The sequence below is a fragment of the Eupeodes corollae genome, chromosome 1 (genome assembly GCF_945859685.1).
Source record: "Eupeodes corollae chromosome 1, idEupCoro1.1, whole genome shotgun sequence".
NCBI classification, from domain to species: Eukaryota; Metazoa; Arthropoda; class Insecta; order Diptera; family Syrphidae; genus Eupeodes; species Eupeodes corollae.
Genome location: NC_079147.1, coordinates 51,512,452 through 51,535,508, shown reverse-complemented (window position 1 = coordinate 51,535,508; position 23,057 = coordinate 51,512,452). Strand labels below are relative to the sequence as shown.

The window sequence follows — 23,057 nt, the reverse complement described above, 5'->3', positions numbered from 1 at the left end:
CAACAATGCACAGGTGATGTTCTGGTTGATTTGGAAAAGGCCTTTGACACCGTATGGTAAGAGGGTCTTTACCTAAAACTGAGCAGGCTTGGCATAAGCAAGCCATTGTTGTATATACTTTATGATATGCTTAACGGTAGAAAGTTTGTTGTCAAAAGTGGCAATGTAACTTTTACCACAACATTCTCAATTAGAAATGGTCTTCAACAGGGAGCGGTGAATTCGCCGATTCTCTTCAGCATTTACACCAGCATACATCTGATAGGTAGTCTTACTAAGGCAATTGCGTACGCCGACGATCTAATTGCGTACAGAACGGCCCGAAAGGTTGAGGTTATTAGAATTCTCTTGCAGCGTGATTTCGACAAGATTCAGCGATATTGCGACGACTGGAAACTGAAAATAAATGTCCAGAAGTCAGAGACAATTCTATTCCGGACTCCGTTGGCTGGGGCCACGAGGGATACGTGTAAAAATTGGCGCAAAATGGTCATCGTTGATCTTCACGGGCAGCCATTAGCGAGCAAAAGTGTAGTGAAGTACCTCGGTATCTGGTTAGATCAGTATTTATATTTCGACAGACATATAAATGCTGCTCTGACCAGGGCCAGAGGAGCTTTCGCTTTGACGAAACGACTGTTTTTTAGCAGTCGGCTTGACCCCAGAGTGAAGGTAATTTGCTACATGGCCCTCATACGACCAATGATCGTTTATGGTTGTCCTGTCTGGTTCAACGTTGCCCCTTCCCAGATGGAGAAGTTTCGGGTGTTCGAGCGGCAGTGTTTACGACGCTGTACCGGCTTATATCGAACAGCCGAATCTTCTTATGTGCATTACTATTCAAACGAGGTCCTTTACAATGGAGCTCGAATCAACAGAATTGACAATTTCGTGATTAAACTCGTTAGAGGTCACATTGCAAGAGCTATGTCTTCGACCAACAATTTAATTTTCGGGGCGTTCTATCCGAACGACGAGTATTTTGAGAGTGCACGCTTGAGCGGCTTCATTCCCCCAGAGGCATTCCTCTTTTTAGATAGATGCGGTCTGATACAGGATAGATTGGCAGTTCCGTTAATCTACCACGTCAGACGAAGAACCGTGGATAGGCGACTCCTGTACAATCGGGACGTCATGGCACAAGGCGGAGCAGAGCTCCTTCGGTTCAGTAGGGCTGTGTCCGAACGGGACCGAACTGATAGGGTGAAGCAGGAGAACCAGTTTTGGTGGATTCAATCGGCACTTGATAGTGGGTAGTCGGGATGGGGTTTTAAGCCTTGGCCAACTTACATACTTGTTTAATAGTATTAGGGTTTAGTTTTAAGTAGAATAGGCATGGTGGCACGAAAAAAAAAATATAAAAAATAAAAAAAAAAAAAATAAATAATAAAAAACATTAACAAAAAGCATTAATAAAAAAAAATAATTAATGAAAAATAAAAAAAAAAGACAACAAAATATGAAAAACAAAAATGTTAGATAGTTAGATTTGCTGCTGTGGTTGTTCTAGTTTTAAGTTGTTTATAGGTAGAATAGGTAGTTTAAGTTAGCTTTCAGTTTTATTTAAGGACCTAATTTTAAGTAGTTTGTAAGTAAAAATAAAAAAGGATATTGATATTAGTTTTTTTTCAAATTTTCTAATAAAAACAAAAACAAATAAAATTAAAATGAAGTAAAATAGATCTTAGGGCCGAAAGGCATTAGTTTTAAGTGTTATAGTTTAACTTAGAGTGTCCGTATGGGACCATTAAGTTAGTTGTAAGTTATGGATAGTTAGGCTAGTTTTATGAATTTTTGTCTAGCTTTAAGATAGGTTTAAGAAAGAATTAATAAAAATGAATTAAAAAAAAATTACATTGAACTCATCTGCAGCAAAGTAGGTACAATATTAAGCAATCGCATAGATTAACTTATCACAAAAGTTTAAGATCATTATATCTGATTACACAACACAAACATAGGGTATTATTGGAAATGTTTGGCAAATGAAACAAAAGAATTTAAAATGACAATTTAACAAAACAAAAAATTAGAAAAAATAAATGAAAATAAAGTGTTGACATAATAAATTATAACAATAATAAATCCAATCCAGAACACTTGTTTTTATATATGCCTTTGTATTATTTTGGTAAACATACAGTGGTGGACAAGAATTTAGCACACTTGTTAAAGAAAATAAAAACCATTTAATTATCAACTTATTTTCTAATAATGAAATTAGTTATATTTTATTTACTATGTTTTCATAGTACTTCATCAAATATGTTTAAAACCTGTAAGAAGAAAAAAGTATGGAATGTAGAAACATCAATTTTTCGCCTGGAAACGAATTTAGCACATTCAACAGTTTCTTGATAAAGTTTATTACTTACCGTTATCAATTCTAAGTTTTTCTTAGTATTTGGTAGGGAACCTTTTATTTTGCAGAACAGAAGCAATTCTTCTTGGCAAACTTTCAACCAAAGCCCCACATCGTGACTTTGGAATTGCATACCAAGCATTTTGAATCTCCTGCCACAATTGTTTTAAATTAGTTGTTTTTTTTTTGCTTAATGTGATGTCCAACATCATTTCACAAATTCTTGATCGGGTTAAGATCAGGTGATTGTGCTGGTGCTGGCCACTTCAAAACGTCAATTTTATTCACCTCTAAGGCACACTTCACTATAACTTTGAAGTGTGTTTAGGATCATTCTCGCCATAATAACGGCAAATTGTTTTCTGCGTAGGGCATCATATAAACCAACGGGATAACTCTGTACACGTTCTGGTTTATTTTGGTGTCAATTTTTGCGATGGGGCCAACGCCGTGCCAAGAAAAAGCAGCCCAGACTATAACGTTGCCTCCACCGTGTTTCACTGTCTTAATGGTGTACCTTGGATCATATTCCCTGTTTTTAGGACGCCATACATATTTTTTCCCATCCGATCAGAACCGGCAGAATTTGGATTCATCGCTCCAGAACACGTTTTTCCAAAAACTAATTTGTTTGTCTTGGTGAGCTTTGGCAAACTGTAATTTAGATTTCAGATTTTTTTTGATACAAGCGGTTTTCTCTGAGCACCCACGTAGATTGTTTTCATTTAATCGGCGTCTTATGGTCCTTGAGGAAACATTTACTCCTTAGTTCGTTGAAAGTTCGCGAATGGCACTGGACTAAACGGATCCTTGGTCGATAACCTATAAATAATTCTATCTTCATTTGTAGTTGTCTTTCTGGCCCAGGGGTTTTGTTTAATGTTTTCAATCACTCCAAACTTTTTGAAATGACGATGGGCGTTATAAACCAGCTTCCTGGAGCATTCTAACAACTTAGAAATGTCTGTTACCGTCCGCCCTTTTGACTTTATTTTCAAGATCAGACTTCTTTTTTCCTTTGAGCACCATTTTCCGTTTTGCCATGACTAATTAACTCGTACGAATACAATGGGCGCCTTCAAATGACATAAGAGCCTTGAAAGAAAGGCAAGTTTCTAACATCTGATTGGTTAGCTGCCTACAAATTGTTTTCCAATTTAGGCAACTTTGTTGGAAAGTTGACTGGAAAGTAAGTCAAGAAAAATCTTTCTAACTATCAAGTCAAGTCATTCAACTCAAAGCTTAATTTTATTACTCTATGATTTATTTATTTTTGCACAACTTTATAGTAATATTTCTTTACAATACAAAATTATGTACTAATCGTGGTGGGGTTGTAGCTTGTCTAGCTTTTGTACAATGAACTCTACGTTGAGGTTAGCGAAGGAAAGTTCCAAGTTTTAAATTTATGACACTTGAAAAACTAACTATGTAGGTGCCTTGCTCAAAATGTACGTTCAAAGAATGACGTTGACTGGAAATGTCCCCTATGTTGTCGGATGAACCTGCCCATTATTTCATACTTAATTGTAAAAACCTCGATTTAATTCTTTATTTACATAGCGCCAACTAGTTACCGACAATTTTTTTTGTTTGAGGAGTTGAGTACCAGATTTCAGTGACGATGCTACAAAGATTCGTTTTTTAAAAGGCTCTCAGTCCAATCTCTTTAATCTAGGGCTCAATGGAACGATTCTTAATAAAATTAAGGTCAAGCTTTTGAGAATATCACTTTAAAACATAAAATTTGTTATCAATCAGAGCTTCGTTAACATTAAAACTAATTACTAGGGGTTGTTATTCTGCTGCAAACTGCAACTAAGGATATATTAATGTAAAAAACATTCTATAGAATGTCAACATATACAACTTTCTCCAAATTATTCCATCCATAATCAAGAAATGTAGCCCTTTCATCTCCTAGTTTGAGCATAGGCAATGAAAAATAGTTTTTAACAGATTAAAAATAAAGTTTTTAGTTTTATTTCAATACTTTAAAGTGCATTCCACTCCCTTCTTAGGCCTCAAAGCTATTATGTTTTTTGCAAAACGAATCCGCTTCTAGGTACATACGTCTGTTTTTTTTTAATTGCATCTTTTAAAGAGATTGTTTGTCAAAGTAAGCCTGCTTCAGGATAGGAAGAATTGCTCTAGAGTTGACTTGCTTGTCAAAATCTCATTCTTATTCCTTTAACCCATGCACCATTTTTAACAGTCATTTTCAACTGATGTCCTCTTTTTGGTTAGTTTTTTTTCTTTAGTACTGCAATAAGAAACATTCTTGCAGAACTTCGTTCTACTTCCGCGATCTAACTTTTGTTATGCTGCACCTACTGTTTCGTTGTATTAGAAGTTTTTTTTTGAGCCATTCAAAACAAGTTGTTTTAGACGGATTAAATTGTGAAACTCACAGTATTAATGCTGGTGTGCCGCAGGGGTCCGTTTAGTTTCCGACCCTTATCCTCATTTTTTATAATTAATCTCTTGATTGCAACTCTTACTTACTTACTTAAGGTGGCGCTACCAACATGCGTCTCCAGCTAGCTTGGTCCCTAGCTAGCTGTCTCCAGTTTCGCACGCGAAGTTGGTTGGGGTATTCACCCACCTGATAATATACACGCCCTGGAACACTGTCTCATACGTCGTTAATAAAAAGTAAGAAGAGCAAAGGACTCAAAATGCAACCTTGGGGGACACCGACTTCCGTCTTAAATTGCTGCGAAGAGATTCTACCATTAGAAACTACCGCTGTTGTATTTGAAAGAAGTTTCTCATATATTCTTAAAAATTTTGTTGATAATCCAACACCTGCTAGTTTGAAAAGTAATAGTTTTCTGTTAATAGTATCAAAGAATTAAAGTATCAAAGGCAGCTTTAAAATCTACAAAAATAGCATAGAGATTAATTTTCTTCTCCAAAAAACGTTTAGCGACATTAGTTAGAGTAAACATTTGATCAACTGTAGAGAGTTTAGCTCAAAAGCTAGCCTGAAAACAACTTATTTTGTTGTTTGTTTCAACCCAAGGTACAAGTCTAAGATATAGCATCTGAGTAAACAGTTTTCGTAATGAATTGAGAACAGAGATACCTCTGTAGTTTTCGGGAAGATTAGGATCTCTTTTTTTAGATCGCTAAAATAGATGACTCTTTGAAATTGTTTGGTATTTCTTCGTTTTTGAACACTCGGTTAAGTAAGAACAATATAATATGTTCTAAAAATTGTGACCTGGCATTTTTCAAAAACTGGGCTGGGATGCCATCTAAACCCGAAGCCTTATTGTTTTTTATTTTTTCTAAGGCAAAAAGTATTTCTGCCATTGAGAACGGAGAGTCTAGTTCTTCGATGTAAATAAAAGGTAACGCAAAACATAAGATTGGTTAGAATCTACTTTTGTAAGTTTTTCGAAATATGATCATCATGTCGATACTAATTGGAAAAACATTCGATCTATTTCGGTTACCTAAAATTCGTAAATTTTTCCAGAATTCTTTAGCATCCCTGCATTTAATCATGTTAAGAGCTAGTTTTTGCGCAAATTGTTGTTTTTATAGAGGCATAGGTTTTTATAAGTATTATTCGCCTGCAGATAAAGATATTTCAAGGCTGAGTTGTTAGTTTTCCTAAAGAGTTCCAACCATTTAAAAGATATTCCTCTGCTTTTTCTACAAGCATCATCATACCAGCTGCACTTGTAAAAAATGCCTCTGTTTACTGAGTAGGTGACACTTGACTCTCTTATGGTTGTAATAATAGACTTAGTTGATTCATCGATTGTATTTCAAACGATACCGAAAGATCGATTGAACGTTGATTCAGATTTTGTCTATAAATAACATATTTTTTATCAATCCAGCGCAATTTTGAATAACTGGTATCGTTTTGTTCTTGAATAGTAATAAGTTGGGATTTAAACTCACAAAAGACACAAATGGGAAGATATAATGAATAGTTAGCAGGGATAACGTTTAAATCTTTTACAATATCAAGCCAGTCACTATTTTTCACAAAATAGTTTGGCAATAGTTAATACAATATAGCTTTCTCATAACATGTTATCTTAGTTTAAAAAAAAAACAGTAATACACAAAATTTACTATTTTCTTTTATTAAGGCATTTAAACCAAGGCAGTAAGTTCCCATTAATTGCAGCTAAATAAGTACAACAACACAATGGAATTACTACACGCATTATATCAACAAATTGCTAACAACTAATAATAAAAACTACGTGATCATTATACAAAGATAGATGGACAGTCTGAAAAGGAAAACTTTGATAGTATCGCATACATTCCCTGATAAAAAAAAGAAAACGAATATTGTTCAGAAATGATATTTATTATTTATATTATTCGCTAATTTATATTTTGCCTCGCATAAAACTTAATAACTTAACTTAAAACTTAATAACTTAACTTAAAACTTAAAATTATTCAATTGTCAAACATAGAATATTATACCCTATGTATTTACTTTCTTAAGCTAATCTCTTAATCTTCTAAGAAAACAAACAACTTAATCTTTTAATCTTCACACCTCATATGATTGCATGTAAGATGTTTTATGCTTAGACTTCTTATTCCAAGGTTAATTTTTTATACATAGAATTTTGTATGTTTGGAAAAATCTATGATGCATCGAGAGCACTTGTTTCGCGATCGATCGCCCTTTTTGCCAGCAACCACCAACAAAAGTTAACAGCTCATCTTCTCTATTTAAATTTTGTCATACTAGCTATTGAAAGTAAATTTTGGCTTGATCGATAATAGAAATAGTTTTGTTAAAGTACAATAAATTAAAGTTATTATAACGTTGATGAAATTTTGAGTTTTTCTATTATTGCTAATCAAATATACAAAAGCTTAAAATATTTGAGAGGAAAATCTTCCCGATACGTGGAACTCCAATTTTGAACATCGCCGTTTCAGAAAAAAGCGATCCGATCCCTACACCTCTATTCATACATTTTATATTCGTCAATTCTGAACATTAGGTGGGACTTATTTCAAATGAAAGGTTTTGCTACAATCTAAATTAAGTTTAATACACTCAGGCGTATACGTACTCTTATACAGATACAAATTGTATTGATTAACGTAATTGACCCACGCATAATATTTATTCAGGTATGACACCAACTATACACAAAATAAATGCTTCTAAATTTTGGTTATGAAATTTTGCATGAATCTAAGAATTTTAATTGAGAAGTCAATGAATTCTATAAACTTTTTATGCTAAGACCTGTCCCAATGTTTACCGATAAAACATCTGAACTGAAACCTTGTCATTTTCATGAAAAACAAGTTTAACAAATCAAATCAATTTCGCAATATAATTTCAGTTTAATTTAAAAAAAAAAAACAATTTGTTTGTAAAAATACATTTCAACAATGCTTTGAGTAATGAACTTAACATTATAAATATATAAATTAAAACACAATATCAAAAACATACAAGATAAGATAGATACTACTAAAAAATCTAAAACGATAGCACATTAGTTATAAAAACAAAATACTTTTAGCTTTCTTTTTTAGATTTCTCATTTTCTTCTAAAACATCCTCAATTCGAACAACCGATTTGTTTCCATCTGTGTTTGTTTCTTCTGCACTGGAACTGTCATCGAGTTTTGGAGCTATGGCTTGCGGAAGATCCTTCACATCCTCAACTGCTGAATTTTGAGGCTTCTCTTCAATTTCTGTTTTAGCTTTCAAAACTTTCAATAATATTTCAAGGTTTTTCCCGGTTAGACGATCTCCATGATGGGCATTATTGTTACCCATTTCGTCCGTATTGCAATGGTTTGGTTTAGGATCTCGGAGAACCTTGTACCACGAACTTGGATTGAATATGTTTTGGAAAAGCAATGGTAAAATGGATACGAAGAGAAACGGCAAAGCAATCATTCCCATATAATTAAAGGGAAATGGAACTGTATCTGTAAAGCAAAGAAAAAAATAAAAAATAATTTTAAAAAACCATAAAATAAGAAAACACAATTTAAATTACTTCGTATTTTTTCCATGGATTCGATTATTTTTTCAACTGTGACTTGCAACTGACTGAAAAACATATTGTTGAAATACATAATCGCTACCTCATCTGGTCTGCAGAAAGGAAGTTTGACTTTTGATTGATTTCTGGAAATAATAATAATATTAACTTTATATCCAACAACAATGTCGTCGGGTTCAAATTATCGTACATGATTCTGTTAATTTTCTTGTCCTTTTCCGATTGGTCAAAAAATGTGCCAAGCAATTTCGAAAAGAATCTTGGTTTATCCGGTTCAGTCTCCTTGATAAATTCAATAACACTTTCAGCTTCAAGTTTCTGGATGAGCAAATATGTACAGTTGAAAGATTTTTTTTTTATAGGTTCGTTTCGTGAAAAGTGAAAGGTACTTACCCTGTTGCAGTCTATGTAACTGATGATGTATCCAAATATTATCAAGGAGGCTATAATTAAAAAGATCAGGTTCTTATTATAACGTCTATGAACAAACCATATCGCCATAACCACTGCACAAACAACCATCACAAAGCGAGTCTAAAAAATACATTAAAATCATAATCTCAAAGCTACAACATACATAGCCTCTTGATAATTGCTAACCTCAGAACTATGAACGATAATATTCGAAAATAACTTAAAAACATAAACCATAATAGAAAAAATAAATTCACAAATTTGCCGTAGACCAAATGAACTTTCATTGTTTGTTTGACTTGTTGTTAGTTGTTCTTTAATCGGTTCCTTGGCGCCTTTGAGGACTGCCATTACCGCAGTGTTGAAATCTCGTATATCAGAAGAATTTTCAATAATTTTCAATTGTGCCGTAGTTAGGGTTAAGGTAATAGTTCTCTCCAGATGGCCGGTTTTAGGATTGACCTATGATCAAAACACAAGAATTGCGTCATTGAAGGGCTTGACAGCAATAATACAAATGTAAAATGTTTACCTTCAATGTATTCCTATTGAAAAGGTGAGATACCATTCCTCTGTAATACATTGTTGTAATGGAATTCTCCGCATCGATATTGGGAATAGTTTCACAGACTGGGCAGGTGTTTAGGGATGGTGAATGAATCTCCCATGCATTTGGCTCCAGCCAAACATCATCATTAGCAACAATTGGTCGGGATAATAATCCCGATAGAATAAATATCGCCCAGATAAACATGATTTCGATCTATATTTTCTATGGTTGTTTTGCACATCTATGAAAACCGCGGGTTTTATAAGTTAGTCGTTTTATCCCGAGGAAATCCCCTAATTCAAATTTTATAAATTGGCCTTTAACTTCTCACTTATTGCAGAGCAGAGGTAGACTTGGTTTTTAGTTGTATTTTAAATGGGATTTATGTTTGTTTAGAAAGATGAAATTCATTGCAAATTTTTAAAGCTGTCAACTGTTCAACGGGCAAAACATGACTTTCACAATTTCTAAACAGACACAAAATTAAAAGTGCTGTCATTTTTGGTATAACACTTATGAAAAGGATGTGTTCATAATGGATAAACTATAGACTCATAAAGCGGTTTTGCTACATTGAAATCGTCTTGCAAAAAGGAATGTTATAAGTATCAAAATAGGCATAAAGTTTTTGAGAAAACTTTATTTTATTAAAAGTACAGTTACCTAGAATTATAAAACATAGTTAGTTTGTGTTTAATTTAAAAATGTGACCTAAAAGTTTTTATTTAATTGTGCTCTAATCTTGAGGTTACAAGAAGGGAAATGCAAAGTAAACTTTTTTTAAATCATTTCTGTTTTTACTAAATGTATCTCATTGATTACAGAATTCATAAAGTAGGTTGTGGAGGAAGTCAAATGTCAGTTTTGAGTATTTCCACCATATTTAAAATGTCCAAAACTCATTCCAAATTCATTGAAAATATTATCACGAAATCTTAAAAAATCTGTCTTTTTTAGCTTAGATATAAAAGAGGATAAAATTTTTAGTTCTCGATCAATTTGCTCTGATACAAGCCAGCTTCACTTATTTTTTGATAATTTGAACTAAAAACTCAAAATTGATTTCGAAGACAGTCGCTAGTCAAGGAAACAAAAATTGGAAAAATGAGTTAAAAGATTTTCAAATGACACTTTGGTGCTCAAGTGTGTTTCATAAATATGTGTAAAGGCTATACTAATACCACCGTATTTATAAAGAAAATATACATAAAATAAGTTATTTCAGCTCCCGTGTTTAGGAAAACTACACCATGGAATAAGAATTTCAAAAACTAAAACTAAAGGCAGTTGCCTACCGTTCCATTTCAGTCCGGAATATTTGTATTCCGTTGTGTAGTTTTCTATGTTTTCTTTATAAATACGGTGGGTCATAATGTGCTCAGAGATTTCATCAGAGCCAAAAATAAAGATGCTAATTAAATCATTGTACAATATTTCAAAAATCAAAACGTCATGTTTTTTTTGTAAAAAAAATTGGGATATTTCAAAAATTATGAATTTAAACCGCGCCAATACACAGTAATAACGGAATAATCGAAATTCGGCAGAAAAGTTTATTTACCATGTTATTTATTAAAAACCTAATCACAATTAGCTACCGAGATCTTGTGTTTCAAGATTTTTTTCTTTAAAAACTTGAAAGACAAGGTCTTAGAGGAAATACAGCTACAAATGTACGAATTGCTGTGTACTTTTGTAAAATAGGCTTTTCACGCCAAGTCCAAAGCCCGGTTTACTCGAAATTATCGGTTTTGGCCGAAAACCTGCATCGAAAACTCATGTTTTCCCATACATTTTCGGTAAACCACAAATTTAATATGAAAACCTCTCGAAAACGAGTAGCGATTCAAAGTTAAACTAAACAAGCAAACCTTTTAAAACATTCAGCGCTCAAATTAATGTAAGCAAAACAGCTGATTACTGCTATCAAAACAAATATTTCATTTTGAAATAAATTTGGTCTTGGTAAGTTATATTATTTATACAATTTCCTTGCAAAAGAAGAATTATTGTTTTTGTTTTTTATTTAATAACTGGAAAAAGACTTTCCGGAGGCTAAGTCGCAGCGGGCTAGTAAAATTTGGGCCAAAACATTCCAAAAACAATCCACAACAGTGGGCTATTACCCCTTGATGGACAGCTATGCCAATATCAAGAAGATCCTCAGTCCTTTGGACAAGCCAGATGGGTCCTCAAAGGAAAAAGCCAAAGAGATACATAGTCAAGGAGAATTTTCAGCAAATCATAACAGCTGCAGTGATAGCTTTGTATGGATGTAATTTTGGTACGAATCTGGAACTAAGAATTGACCTTTTCTGATCCGGCTATAAGGACCTTTACGAAATCGTTTAGAATCTTCTCAACCCCACCTGCACGTTGCTCAGACGGCCACAATATATGGCGATTCTGAATGCACATTTGGCTAACAGAAACAATAGTCATAAGTTCAGTATTTTGGATTGAATTTGTTGTAAAAGAAGAAGAAAAGGTTTTAAATAAAATGAACTTTTAGGCTAGGCGCGCACATGCAACTATTTCGAGTTGCCCAAACGCCGCGCTCATAAGCAACTCCAAAACTCTTTCGAGTTGCCCAAACACCGCGCACATAAGCAACTCCAACATTGTTCGGACCGGTTGAAGTGAACAAAGAGGATAGCTGCAGCCAATCAAGCTTTTAGTTCTTGTTGGTTCATGTCGTGAGCCCATTCCACCCGTCCCCAGTACTTCAGTTAAAACTCTTCTTCGAGACGAGCTAGTGTTACGGCCTTATCTGCGCTGATATGCTGCTTTATCATAGCATAGGAAAGGATTATCGACTTTAAATCAATTAGAATTGGTTAGAATTCATTTTATTTTCACAAATAATTTGAAAAGAAGAAAACTTTTTACTCACAAATTTTTTCATCAATACAAAATTTGAGAGTCGGTGTTAAGAAAATTTAAAAGTCAAATAAAAACTTGTAAATGTTCGGTGTAAACGATTTTCGGATTTTCGAAAACTTTTTTCCGAACACCCGGTTTTGGGTTTGGTGTGAAAAGTCTTTAAAGTTATATTTTACTCAATTTGTAAATGAGAAAATCCTTAATATTTATTGTGGGATAATTTGACATCTTTTTATATTCTCTATCTGTCAGCCAGCCTCATACTTAAAATCAATAATACCTCTTTTTATAAAGTGGGAACTTATTGTCACGTCTAGACTTATTCTCATTAAAATACTTTCGTCTCTTTCTAATGAAAGAGTACTAACGTTTAAGTATAATATGTCATTCATTTTAATTTTAACCTATAAGCCTTTCAGTAAAGTTGAATTTGCGCCTTTTTTTTATATAAAAATTTATTTGGAATTGTATAATTGTTGCGCATCCGCATAAGGTAAAATACCAATTTAAATAAAATCTAATTTGAAACTTGATTTAAAAGATATTTATATTTTGGTTAATGTGCGGTGAAGCAACATTATTTTATTTAAATTGGAAAAACTGAAGAACTTCACTAAGATGAGTCAGACGGAACATAGTTGCACTAAGAAGTCTTGTCGTTTGCCAGACTCGGCAGAGATGGTTTCATGTGAGAATTGTAAGCGATGGTGGCATTATGCTTGTGCCAAGTTTAACCAGGACTTATTCTCCACTGCCGATCCATGGTATTGCAAGAAAAGTGATTGCGTTTTTAGGGAAGACGAACCAGAAGAAGCTCTTAGTGAAGAGGTTAATAAAGAAAGTAATGTACAAAAGGACAAAGAACCAGAGGAAGTTGCTACAGTAGATTTGCTGTTGGAAGCTGCTGCAGTGGCTCAAGCAGCCGCTGCTCAAAAGGATGCAGAACTTCTTTCTTTAAAGAACGAATTAGAAGAAATGAAAAGGAAGATGGCAATTTCTTCACTTCCAAGCAAACCACTAGACCCTCCAGCATCATCAGTCGCCAAGCCACTTTCAGATGAAAGATTAGAAATGATTAAACGAATTCAAGCCAATCATCAGTCGCTGTTAAAAATGCCACTCAACCACGTCAATCTACACCAATTCGTAATACTGCCACTCATACTCATCAAGATTGCTTTCAAGATTCTTCAATCCATCATTCCGATATGGCGAGTTTGCTCACTATTCTAAATAGAAGCAACGTGCAGGAGTTGCCAACATTTTCTGGAAGTAATAAGCGGGAATGGCCTTATTTCGAGGAAGTTTTCAGATCGACGACCATTGAAGGGAAGTACAATGCAAAAGAAAATGTTGCTCGGCTTCGTAAAGCTCTTAAAGGGGAAGCATATCAGCTGGTCAGTGATCGTCTGAAATATTCAACCGATGATGAGGCAATTATGGATTCTTTGCGTGTTATATTCGGACGTTCTGATGTCTTGGTTCATGGGTTGACGGCAGATCTTCTCAAGCTTCCGGCTTTCAAGTCGAAAAGCGATCCAAATCTACATTTATGGGCTGTTAAAGTGAACGGATTTGTTGCTGATTTGAAGTCGATGAACAGAATTGATGACCTGACAAATGGGTATGTGTTGACTGACCTGTCTTGCAAATTAGGCGCAGGACTTTATCAGGATTGGCGAAAAAGGCAAGTGTCAAACCCTCGAACATCAATAGAGGATCTTGCAAATTTCCTTATGCAGAAAGTTATTGATTTGCCACCGGAGTTAGTGAAGCCTTTGGAAACCTCTGCTCCAAAAAGGACACAGCTGGGACAGAAAACTACAAATCGAGTGTTGACTCATCAGCCATTACAAACATCCGCAGTTTCAAAGGTTCCTTGCGCTAAATGTGAAGGCAAAGAACATACTCTTATTGATTGTGCAGAATTTAAGTTGTTGTCGCCAGAATCAAGATTATCATTTGCAAGAGAGCAAAAAATATGTTTTCGTTGTTTGGACCCAGCCCAACATGATTGGAAGTCGTGTTCTAAGAAGAAGACTTGTGGTATATCCGGATGCTCCGGTCGTCATCATCCTCTTCTACATCAGTCGCCCGTTCAGCATACTAAAGAGTTAAATGTGTCGGCCGTTCCATATATTCCTAATTCCAAGTTTAATTCAAACCATATAAGTTCTGAGATGCCCGTGATGTTTAAGGTGGTACCTATACGACTTTATGGGATAAACGAAAAGGTTATTGACACCTTTGCATTTCTGGATGATGGGTCATCTTTAACTATGATGGAAAAAGATTTGTTCGATGAGCTTGGACTCGAAGGCCAACCCGAAAACCTAACTCTCCAGTGGACGAAAGGGGTATCTAGAAATGAAGATTCAATTAGAACTACTTTAGCGGTTTCGAGTGTTCGAAACAAAAAACGCCACCTTTTGAGAAATGTGTATACAGTGAAAGGATTGGAGCTTCCAATGCAGTCTACTAATACTGCCCAATTAAAAGAACAGTATCCACATCTTCGTGGTCTCCCGCTTTCAGACCTAATCGAGGCTAAGCCTAAGATTTTGGTAGGGTTAGATCATGCGAAGTTCCTTTTGGGCCATGGCCAGAGACACGGCAATGATGAAGAACCATGTGCCTTAAAAACTCTACTGGGGTGGATAGTTTATGGTAAGTCTGCTCCCACGATTAGAGCAACCTGTTTTCATGATGTTTCAAGGCCGGCTATGCAAGTTTTGTTTCATGACGCCATCAAATCCGAAGATGAACTCCACGAATTAGTGAAACGTCATTTTACAACGGAGGAATTTGGTGTTATGGCGCCGAAGGGTGATTTGATTAGTAAAGAGACAGGTCGTGCTCTGAGCATCATGGAGAGTACGATCAAGTATGTCAACAATCGGTATGAAATTGGTTTGTTATGGGATGCTGATGATGTGAAGCTGCCAGATAGTTTCTCAATGGCGTTTAGTAGACTTATTTTATTGGAGAAGTCGTTGAAGAAAAAACCACACCTCTTAGAGTGGAAAAACAATCATATGCTCAGTCTGTTAACCAAGGGCTATGCGAGGATTGCCACTGCGGACGAGCTTAAAAAAGAATGGCCCCGAGTTTGGTACGCGCCTACTTTCATCGTTGAAAATCCGAACAAGAGCCCTCCAAAACCCAGAGATGTGGCTGATTTTGCAGCAGAGGTGTGTGGGGTCTCTTTAAATTCTCATTTACTCAAGGGTCCTGACAACATAGTGTCTCTTCACGCCGGTATTTTCAAGCTTCGAGAACGCAAGGTAGCAGTGAATGCTGACGTCAAGGAAATGTTTCACCAGATTAGAATAAAACCAGAAGATCAGCATTGTCAGCGCATTCTCTGGAGGGATGGAGATACAACCAAGAAGCCCATAGTTTATATCATGGAAGTGATGATGTTTGGCCCTAGGTGTTCTCCTGTGTGTGCCCAATTTGTTAAAAACTTTCATGTTAACAAGTTCAAGCATGTATTCCCAGATGCCGTAGATGGTTTAGTTAACCGGACCTATGTTGACGATTACTTCAACAGCCATGATACCGTGGAACAAGCCTTATCGGTCACAAAAGATGCCATTCAAATTTGCAAGTCGATGGGTTTCGAGTTGGTAAACGTCCAGTCAAATTGTTTGGATTTTTTGAAGCAAGTTCCAGAGAAAAATGTTAATGCTAAATTGATTAGCATAGATCCGAACGAATCTGACAGTCACATAACAAAAATTTTGGGTTTGTATTGGCTTCCTAATTTCGATCTTTTTACTTATAGGATCTCAGATGATGGTTTGTTAAAGAAGATGTTAACTTCAGACAGCTCAATATCTAAACGTGAAATTCTTAAAACTATCATGCGTATTTTCGATCCACTGGGACTTATTTCTCATTATATTATCCGAGGCAGGATAATTCTTCAAGAAGTTTGGAGGGAAGGTTCTAACTGGGATGAACCAATCTCAAATCATCTAAGAGAACAATGGAAAGAATTCATCAATGAGTTGATAAGCATTGAAAAACTGAAAATTCCACGCTTGTATGTTTCATGGTCTCCTAGCATTTCAGAGCCCAGTCTTGTAGTCTTCGTGGATGCTTCAGAAAAAGCCTTCGCTGCGGTTGCATACTTGCGTTTTCAAAAAGATGATGCCGTTGAAGTTTCTCTGGTTATGGCTAAAGCAAAGGTTGCGCCATTGAAGAAGTTGTCGGTTCCACGTTTGGAATTGCAAGCCGCAGTTCTTGGAACTCGTCTAGCCCTGACTATAAGAACTTCTCATTCAATATCGTTTCGTGAAGTTCTCTTCCTCTCGGACTCAAAAACAGTACTCTCCTGGATAAGTTCTGCAGAATATAAGTTCCCCACATTTGTTGCCGTTAGAATCGGAGAGATCTTAGATTCAACTTCACCTCGACAATGGTATCACATTAGCTCTGAAGACAACGTAGCGGATGATGGCACAAAATGGTCCGATCCTCGTATGGGGAATTACGAGTCCAGGTGGTTTAAGGGACCTGATTTTCTAAGAGAACCCTTTGAGTTATGGCCAATTAAATCTAGCCAATCGAAAAACGTAGAAGCCGTCTTCAGCGAAGCAGATACTAGCGTTATGGTTCATACAAGCACATCAAGAATTTCCTTCCTCGTTTACGACCAGTTAAAACCAAGGTTTCAAGCGAATTGGGGTTCTTCAGTGAGAACGATTGCATTTTTACTGCGTGCTAAAGACTTTTATTTTAAAAAAGATATAGAAAAAGAACGTTTCGTTACACCATCTGAATATAAACGAGCAGAACACTGGCTGTTTAGAAAAGTTCAGCAAGATGCCTTTTTGCCTGAATTCAATTCTCTGAGTAAGAGCAAAACAGTTGAGAAATCGAGCTCGCTATACAATTATTCTCCATTCCTGGATTCTGAAGGTACTATTCGCATGAGTTCTAGAGCTCAAAAGGCGCTTATTTCATATGCCTCTCGAAATCCCGCGATTCTGCCGAAAAACCATCCTCTTATCGACATATTTGTGCAATATCATCACGATCGCAATTTTCACACTGGAACAGCTGGAATCATTTCAGATATACGGGAGAGAGCATGGATTATAAGTATTAGGACTGTAGTTCAAAGAATCAAAACCCGCTGCAATATGTGTAAACTTATCAGAGCTAAGCCACAAATGCCGTTGATGGGCCAACTTCCAGTCGCTCGTGTATCCTTTGATTCAAGGCCATTTACACACGTTGGGGTAGATTGCTTTGGTCCGCTGCTTGTGAGATTTGGAAGAGGAACTGTAAAGAGATATGGAATGATCTTCACCTGCCTAACGTTTAGGGCAGTTCAAATTGAGCTTTTAAATGACCTGTCTTTGGACCAATGTACTATGGCAGTCCGCCGGTTCTTAGTTAACCGAGTTGTTACTAAATTTTTGTACAGTGATAATGGACTAAACTTTGTCGGTACAAAAAATCTACTAGAAAAGGATGCCAAGGAGATGAAAGCAGCTCTTTGTGAGTACTCAGCAAAGTATGAGGGTATAGTGTGGCGATTCATTCCTGCGTATTCACCATGGATGGGTGGTGCGTGGGAGAGGCTAATTCAGTCTATAAAAAACACTGTTGATTTTATTTTACGAGGAGTTGTACCAAGAGAAGATGTCCTTCGAAATGCTCTCATTGAAGCCCAGGGACAGATCAATCGGCGACCGCTCACACATATTCCAGTGGACCCTGACGATCCTAAACCACTAACACCGAATTCCATGCTCTTTGGTGATGATGACAGAGATGTTACGGCCCCCGGAATTTTCTATGACAGTGATATAAATAGTAAGTTGTACAGTCGAAGGTCGCAACATTTGATGGCAGAGTTCTCCAAACGATGGTATCTAGAATACTTACCTGAAATAACAAGGCGAACTAAGTGGCACAAGAATGTAAAACCAGTTGTTGAAGGTAGTATTGTCATCTTGGTGGAGCCAAACGAAATAAGATCATCATGGAAAATGGGAGAAGTAACTAAAGTGTATCCAGGCCCTGATGGAGTTGTCCGAACCTGTGATGTGCGAATATCAAATGGAATTATAAAGCAGAAGAGAGCAGTTGGTCGGCTCGCTGTGCTTGATATTTTGTCTTCACCCTAGTGCTCAGACGGCCCCCGGAATGTCAGCCAGCCTCATACTTAAAATCAATAATACCTCTTTTTATAAAGTGGGAACTTATTGTCACGTCTAGACTTATTCTCATTAAAATACTTTCGTCTCTTTCTAATGAAAGAGTACTAACGTTTAAGTATAATATGTCATTCATTTTAATTTTAACCTATAAGCCTTTCAGTAAAGTTGAATTTGCGCCTTTTTTTTATATAAAAATTTATTTGGAATTGTATAATTGTTGCGCATCCGCATAAGGTAAAATACCAATTTAAATAAAATCTAATTTGAAACTTGATTTAAAAGATATTTATATTTTGGTTAATGTGCGGTGAAGCAACACTATCTCTTTTAAAGCGATTATTTTTGATACCTCATCTTGTTTTCTCGCTTTTTAACCATCATGAGAGTACTGAATTTAAAAATGAGATAATACAATCATATAATGCGAACTCAGACTTAAGAAACTGCTAGGTAATTGAACAGTCCTATGCACCAACTGTCATAACCTGAATTTTGACGTTTAGTTATTTTATCAAAAAGTGTGTTGTAAACAATATATTTTAAAACTATTAAACTCTTTTTTAATTAAGTTTAAATAATTATTTATTGAAATGGACACAAATAAAAATCAAAAGAAAATTGGTACCCTAACAGAAGAATCCCTCAAGAGAAAAGAACGCTTAAAACAATTAAGAAATCTAGCAGATCAAAACGAAAATTCCCCAAACGAGGCTAACGAACTTCCCAAGTAATTTGTTTCTTTTCCCATCAAAAGTTTAAAAATATTCTCATCTTTTCCTTTAAAATATTTGCAGACCAATCTTTCGTAGTTACAAACCTCAAGATGAAAATATCACCGATATAGTTCTCGAACAAGGACCAACTGGCGAAATTGAAAAGGAAGTCGAATCACAATTGGAATTACTCAAAACTCCAAATGTCATCGACGAAATTGATATAGCAAATTTAGCACCACGCAAGCCAGATTGGGATCTTAAACGTGATGTCGCCAAGAAGCTAGAAAAACTAGAAAGACGCACCCAGAAAGCCATAGCCGAATTGATTCGAGAGAGACTCAAGAAGAACCTTGATCTTTCACAAGTAGTTAATGTTGGGGCAGCGATTGAAGCTAAGCCTTCAGATTAAATTTATGTAGGGGTTTGTTTACTTCTGGTTAATCAATTTTTAATGCAAATTATTTTATAAAGACTTTCTGTACAAATATGTTACTCTGTTATTTTTTTGAATCACTGACAGTGATGACGAGATAATTCTAAGGTACCGCGTGAATGATTATAAACCCTTCCCAGACTCAACGTAGGTTCTTGATGTTCCCTAAAAGAGAACAATATTAACAGAAAGTAATAAACAAAAATCCTTACTTCTGTAAACAGATTTTATTCTACAATAAACAATAAGAAAAATTAAATATAAAATTGCATGTCCTATCGTATCGTCATTCTGCCACTAACTCTGTCCTTGCTCACTGAAGAAAGCTTTTGATTAAGAGCTGTAATTTCTGCAAAAACGAAAAAAGCTTTACAACAAAATTAAAATTATTAATAATTTTAACAAATCATACGTTCACTATATTTATTCTCTAGGGTGTCGGCGAATTGCTTCATTGATTCTAATTGCATTGGAATGTCCTGTCTAAGGCTCTCTATTGCTCGCTGTAGACCTTCGATTTTTTCGTTTTGGATAATTAGTTGTTTGTCTTTCTCTCTGATTGCTTTTTCTTGTTGCAATGCCACTTCAGTACGCAAACTTATGGTCTTTTTGTTTTTCACAATTTCCTGACCTTGTTTGGCAATGATTTCGTTTGCCTTCGATATTTCCTCGGTGGCCATTTCCAGAGCTTGGCGCTTAGTCTGACATATTTTTTTCTCAGCTTCTAGTTCAGCTATCAAATCAGACTAATTTTGTGTGTTACATTTTGGGGTAAATGTTTTTAAGATTTGAAGGAAAGTTAAGTAAATGAAAGAACATAAATACCTGGAGTTTATCATATTTCTTGATTTTGTCCTGCAACTCATGAATGTGCTTTCTAGAGTCGCTCCAATGCATCTCATTCTTTCTTTCTATATTCCTTAGGGCTGCAATGTCAGAAACGAGTTTTTCATTTTGATCTTTCATGGACGACAGTGAGGACTTAAGGGAACTGATTTCATCTCGCAAATGATCACATTTTTTTGTTTCTTGGCTGAAATTGTTATTAAATTTACGATTACTTTATTGAAAGAACGAACTATAAAATGATTCTTACCACTTTTCAGAATGTAAATTAGCTTTGTCTTGCAGGGCTTTGTCAAGTTGTGCCTGGAGTGCTGACATTGCCATCATATGTCGTTCGTTGTCCGAGTGTCTGTGGTCTGATGATTTTTTCAGGGCTTCTTGCATTCGTAGAATCTCTTCTTGATGTCGATTTGTCATGGCTTTGCTGTTTTCTAACAGAGATTCCCTCAATTTACTATTTTCAACTTCAAGTTGAGACATGCGACTTAAATGGGTGTTCATTTCGTGTTGCATACATTGCATACTGCTCTCCATGGAGGCATTCTTCTTCTGAAAACCAGAAAATGATCAAGATGAGTACAGAAAACTACTTATAACATCCTAGAGCATGCTTACCTGTAAATTATGTAAAACATTATTCATATAGAAAAGTATCATATTGGATGGAGCAGGTTTTATGGGTAAACACAAATGGACGAGGTTTTTAAATGAACGCATTTCATAGAATTGCAGGGTCATTTGTTGTTCTCGGTTATAGATTAAGTCCACCTCTAGATTTCCACGTTGACAATCTTGTAGGATCTTAATAAGATTCTCTACAAATCCAGAAAATGTAACATGCAACGATTGATCTTGCTTAAGTTGATTAAAAGAATTTGTGTCCACATTGGAGATGTACATTTTTCGATGATCCGCCTTTTCGGCTAGTCTTAATTGCTAAGAACAAAATACATTTGATTAAATCATTGGTTTATTATTAAAATGAAAATTTAATTAATTACAATTAATCCTTTGAAATCAATTTTTTCGGCATAAACAAAACATTGTTTTTTTGTTGATATTCCGTTGGAACGAATGTTGATTGCTAGTTCACAATTAGGAATTATATTTTCGATATTTTTCATGTAATTTATGTTTGAAAAAAAATCATCCTCAGAATTATTTGCCGGATAATTAAACGAAAACATTTTGTTGTTTGATTATTTCTTTTTTAAATTCGAGTTTGAAGTTTTTTCCAAAATTGACATTTTACGGCTACGGGATTACGTTGTGTGTTCCTTTGCTTTACGTGACATTGTATATTTGTTATGCGTTTATATCTTGCAGTATAGTATTCAGATTAATGGTGGACTCACATGTATCTGCACTTTGTAGTCTGCAGACGAAGAGGATGAAAGATAATAATATCAGACTAGTTAGACAGAGAGAGAGGGATGTACAAAAATGCTGACGTTTATAAGTCTTGTAGATAACAGCACGATCAGAAGGAAAGACACATTTCATGTATCTCCATGAAAAGTGAATTCTCCTGTCCAAAGCACCTATTACCACTTTCAAATTGTTGAGAATAATCAATTGACGAGATACTAAAAGTTTTAAGATACCGCCACTCATTTTTTTTAAAAGAAATTAACACTTCATAATTAAAAATATATTAAATTATCAATCAATAAAATCAATACAAATTTCATATTATTTTTTCGAAAGGAGAATAATTTAACGTTTGGTTGTTATGGCATTAACCATACTTCAAATTAATGTCCTTTTCTTCAGTGGAAACACCTCATGATTTATTTTGAATCATTTGCCTTAAATCTCGGCCAAACCCTATCAAGTGCTTTTAAAATATCAAGTGTAATAACCTTTTTTTCCTGAACATAAAGATTTTCACCACTGTTCGGTGAGGTGAACCATGAGCTCACCAGCTGGCTTTCAACGAAGGGCTGGACAAATTCTTATTTCCATCCACTCGAAACGAAACTTAAAGAGTAAAGAGATGAAAAATCTTACACAGTGGTTGCCAGCGTTGAAGAACAGCTCTTCAGGGCAATAGTGGGGATACCATGTGTGTTTATAGGAAATCGGATGAAGATTATAGCGAAGAAAAACATGTTCATGTTTATCATAGAATGTTTGTACTTTACATTTCTTCTTCATTTTTAACTTTCTTACGTTTTGTTTTGCCTTTTTCAAGAATTTCATTAAAATTTCCTTTTAATTCGTTCATGCAAAAAATTGCAATATTTTCCTCACAATAGTGAGATAGTTTTCGACTTTGAATGTGTTTTTACTATATAAGGAATTAGAAGTACCTTCTTATAATTGAGACTATGAAAAACATTTTCACTAAATTGAGACTTGGTTGTCTCAAAATATTTTTCAATTTTCTAACTTTTCTTTAGCTTTTGTTAGATTTTTATTACGGATTCACGATGGTTTAGAGCAACACTATTCCATCAAAAAGTTATAGTATTTTATAGGAAGTAAAAACAGTAACCACTGATGAATTCTCTCTCACTTTCATGTTTTGACATTTAATTCTTCCTCCGTCTACTTTTCTGCATTATGCAGATACATATACTCATGTAAATCAACTCTAAAAGTTGCTTGGGTTCAGCTAGGATTGCTTAGTATATGTAAAGTCTAAGTTTTTATTA

At 35.1% G+C, this 23,057-nt stretch overlaps 5 protein-coding genes across 5 annotated transcripts in view; 3 read left to right on the top strand and 2 right to left on the bottom strand.

Moving 5' to 3' along the window:
- Positions 1-23,057, top strand: part of LOC129939506 (Golgi SNAP receptor complex member 1) — a 261,115-nt gene that overhangs the window by 168,329 nt on the left and 69,729 nt on the right. The gene's annotated exons all lie outside the window — the stretch shown is intronic.
- LOC129939502 (uncharacterized) lies at positions 7,685-9,775 on the bottom strand. The gene is made up of 6 exons (XM_056047535.1): positions 9,329-9,775; positions 8,983-9,258; positions 8,776-8,916; positions 8,573-8,700; positions 8,377-8,507; positions 7,685-8,305 (listed from the first exon to the last, which is right to left on the bottom strand). Exons 1-6 carry the CDS (start codon positions 9,548-9,550, stop codon positions 7,887-7,889), a joined length of 1,317 nt encoding a protein of 438 aa, XP_055903510.1. The 5' UTR covers positions 9,551-9,775; the 3' UTR covers positions 7,685-7,886.
- On the top strand, positions 12,848-18,372 carry LOC129939084 (uncharacterized). Its single transcript, XM_056046957.1, has 2 exons — positions 12,848-13,375; positions 13,480-18,372. The coding sequence occupies exons 1-2, from the start codon at positions 12,848-12,850 to the stop codon at positions 18,370-18,372; spliced, it is 5,421 nt and encodes a 1,806-aa protein (XP_055902932.1).
- LOC129939512 (coiled-coil domain-containing protein 12) lies at positions 18,891-19,608 on the top strand. The gene is made up of 2 exons (XM_056047546.1): positions 18,891-19,132; positions 19,200-19,608. Exons 1-2 carry the CDS (start codon positions 18,996-18,998, stop codon positions 19,528-19,530), a joined length of 468 nt encoding a protein of 155 aa, XP_055903521.1. The 5' UTR covers positions 18,891-18,995; the 3' UTR covers positions 19,531-19,608.
- On the bottom strand, positions 19,767-21,672 carry LOC129939501 (spindle assembly abnormal protein 6 homolog). Its single transcript, XM_056047534.1, has 6 exons — positions 21,402-21,672; positions 21,016-21,336; positions 20,651-20,949; positions 20,380-20,587; positions 19,967-20,300; positions 19,767-19,903 (listed from the first exon to the last, which is right to left on the bottom strand). Exons 1-6 carry the CDS (start codon positions 21,585-21,587, stop codon positions 19,830-19,832), a joined length of 1,422 nt encoding a protein of 473 aa, XP_055903509.1. The 5' UTR covers positions 21,588-21,672; the 3' UTR covers positions 19,767-19,829.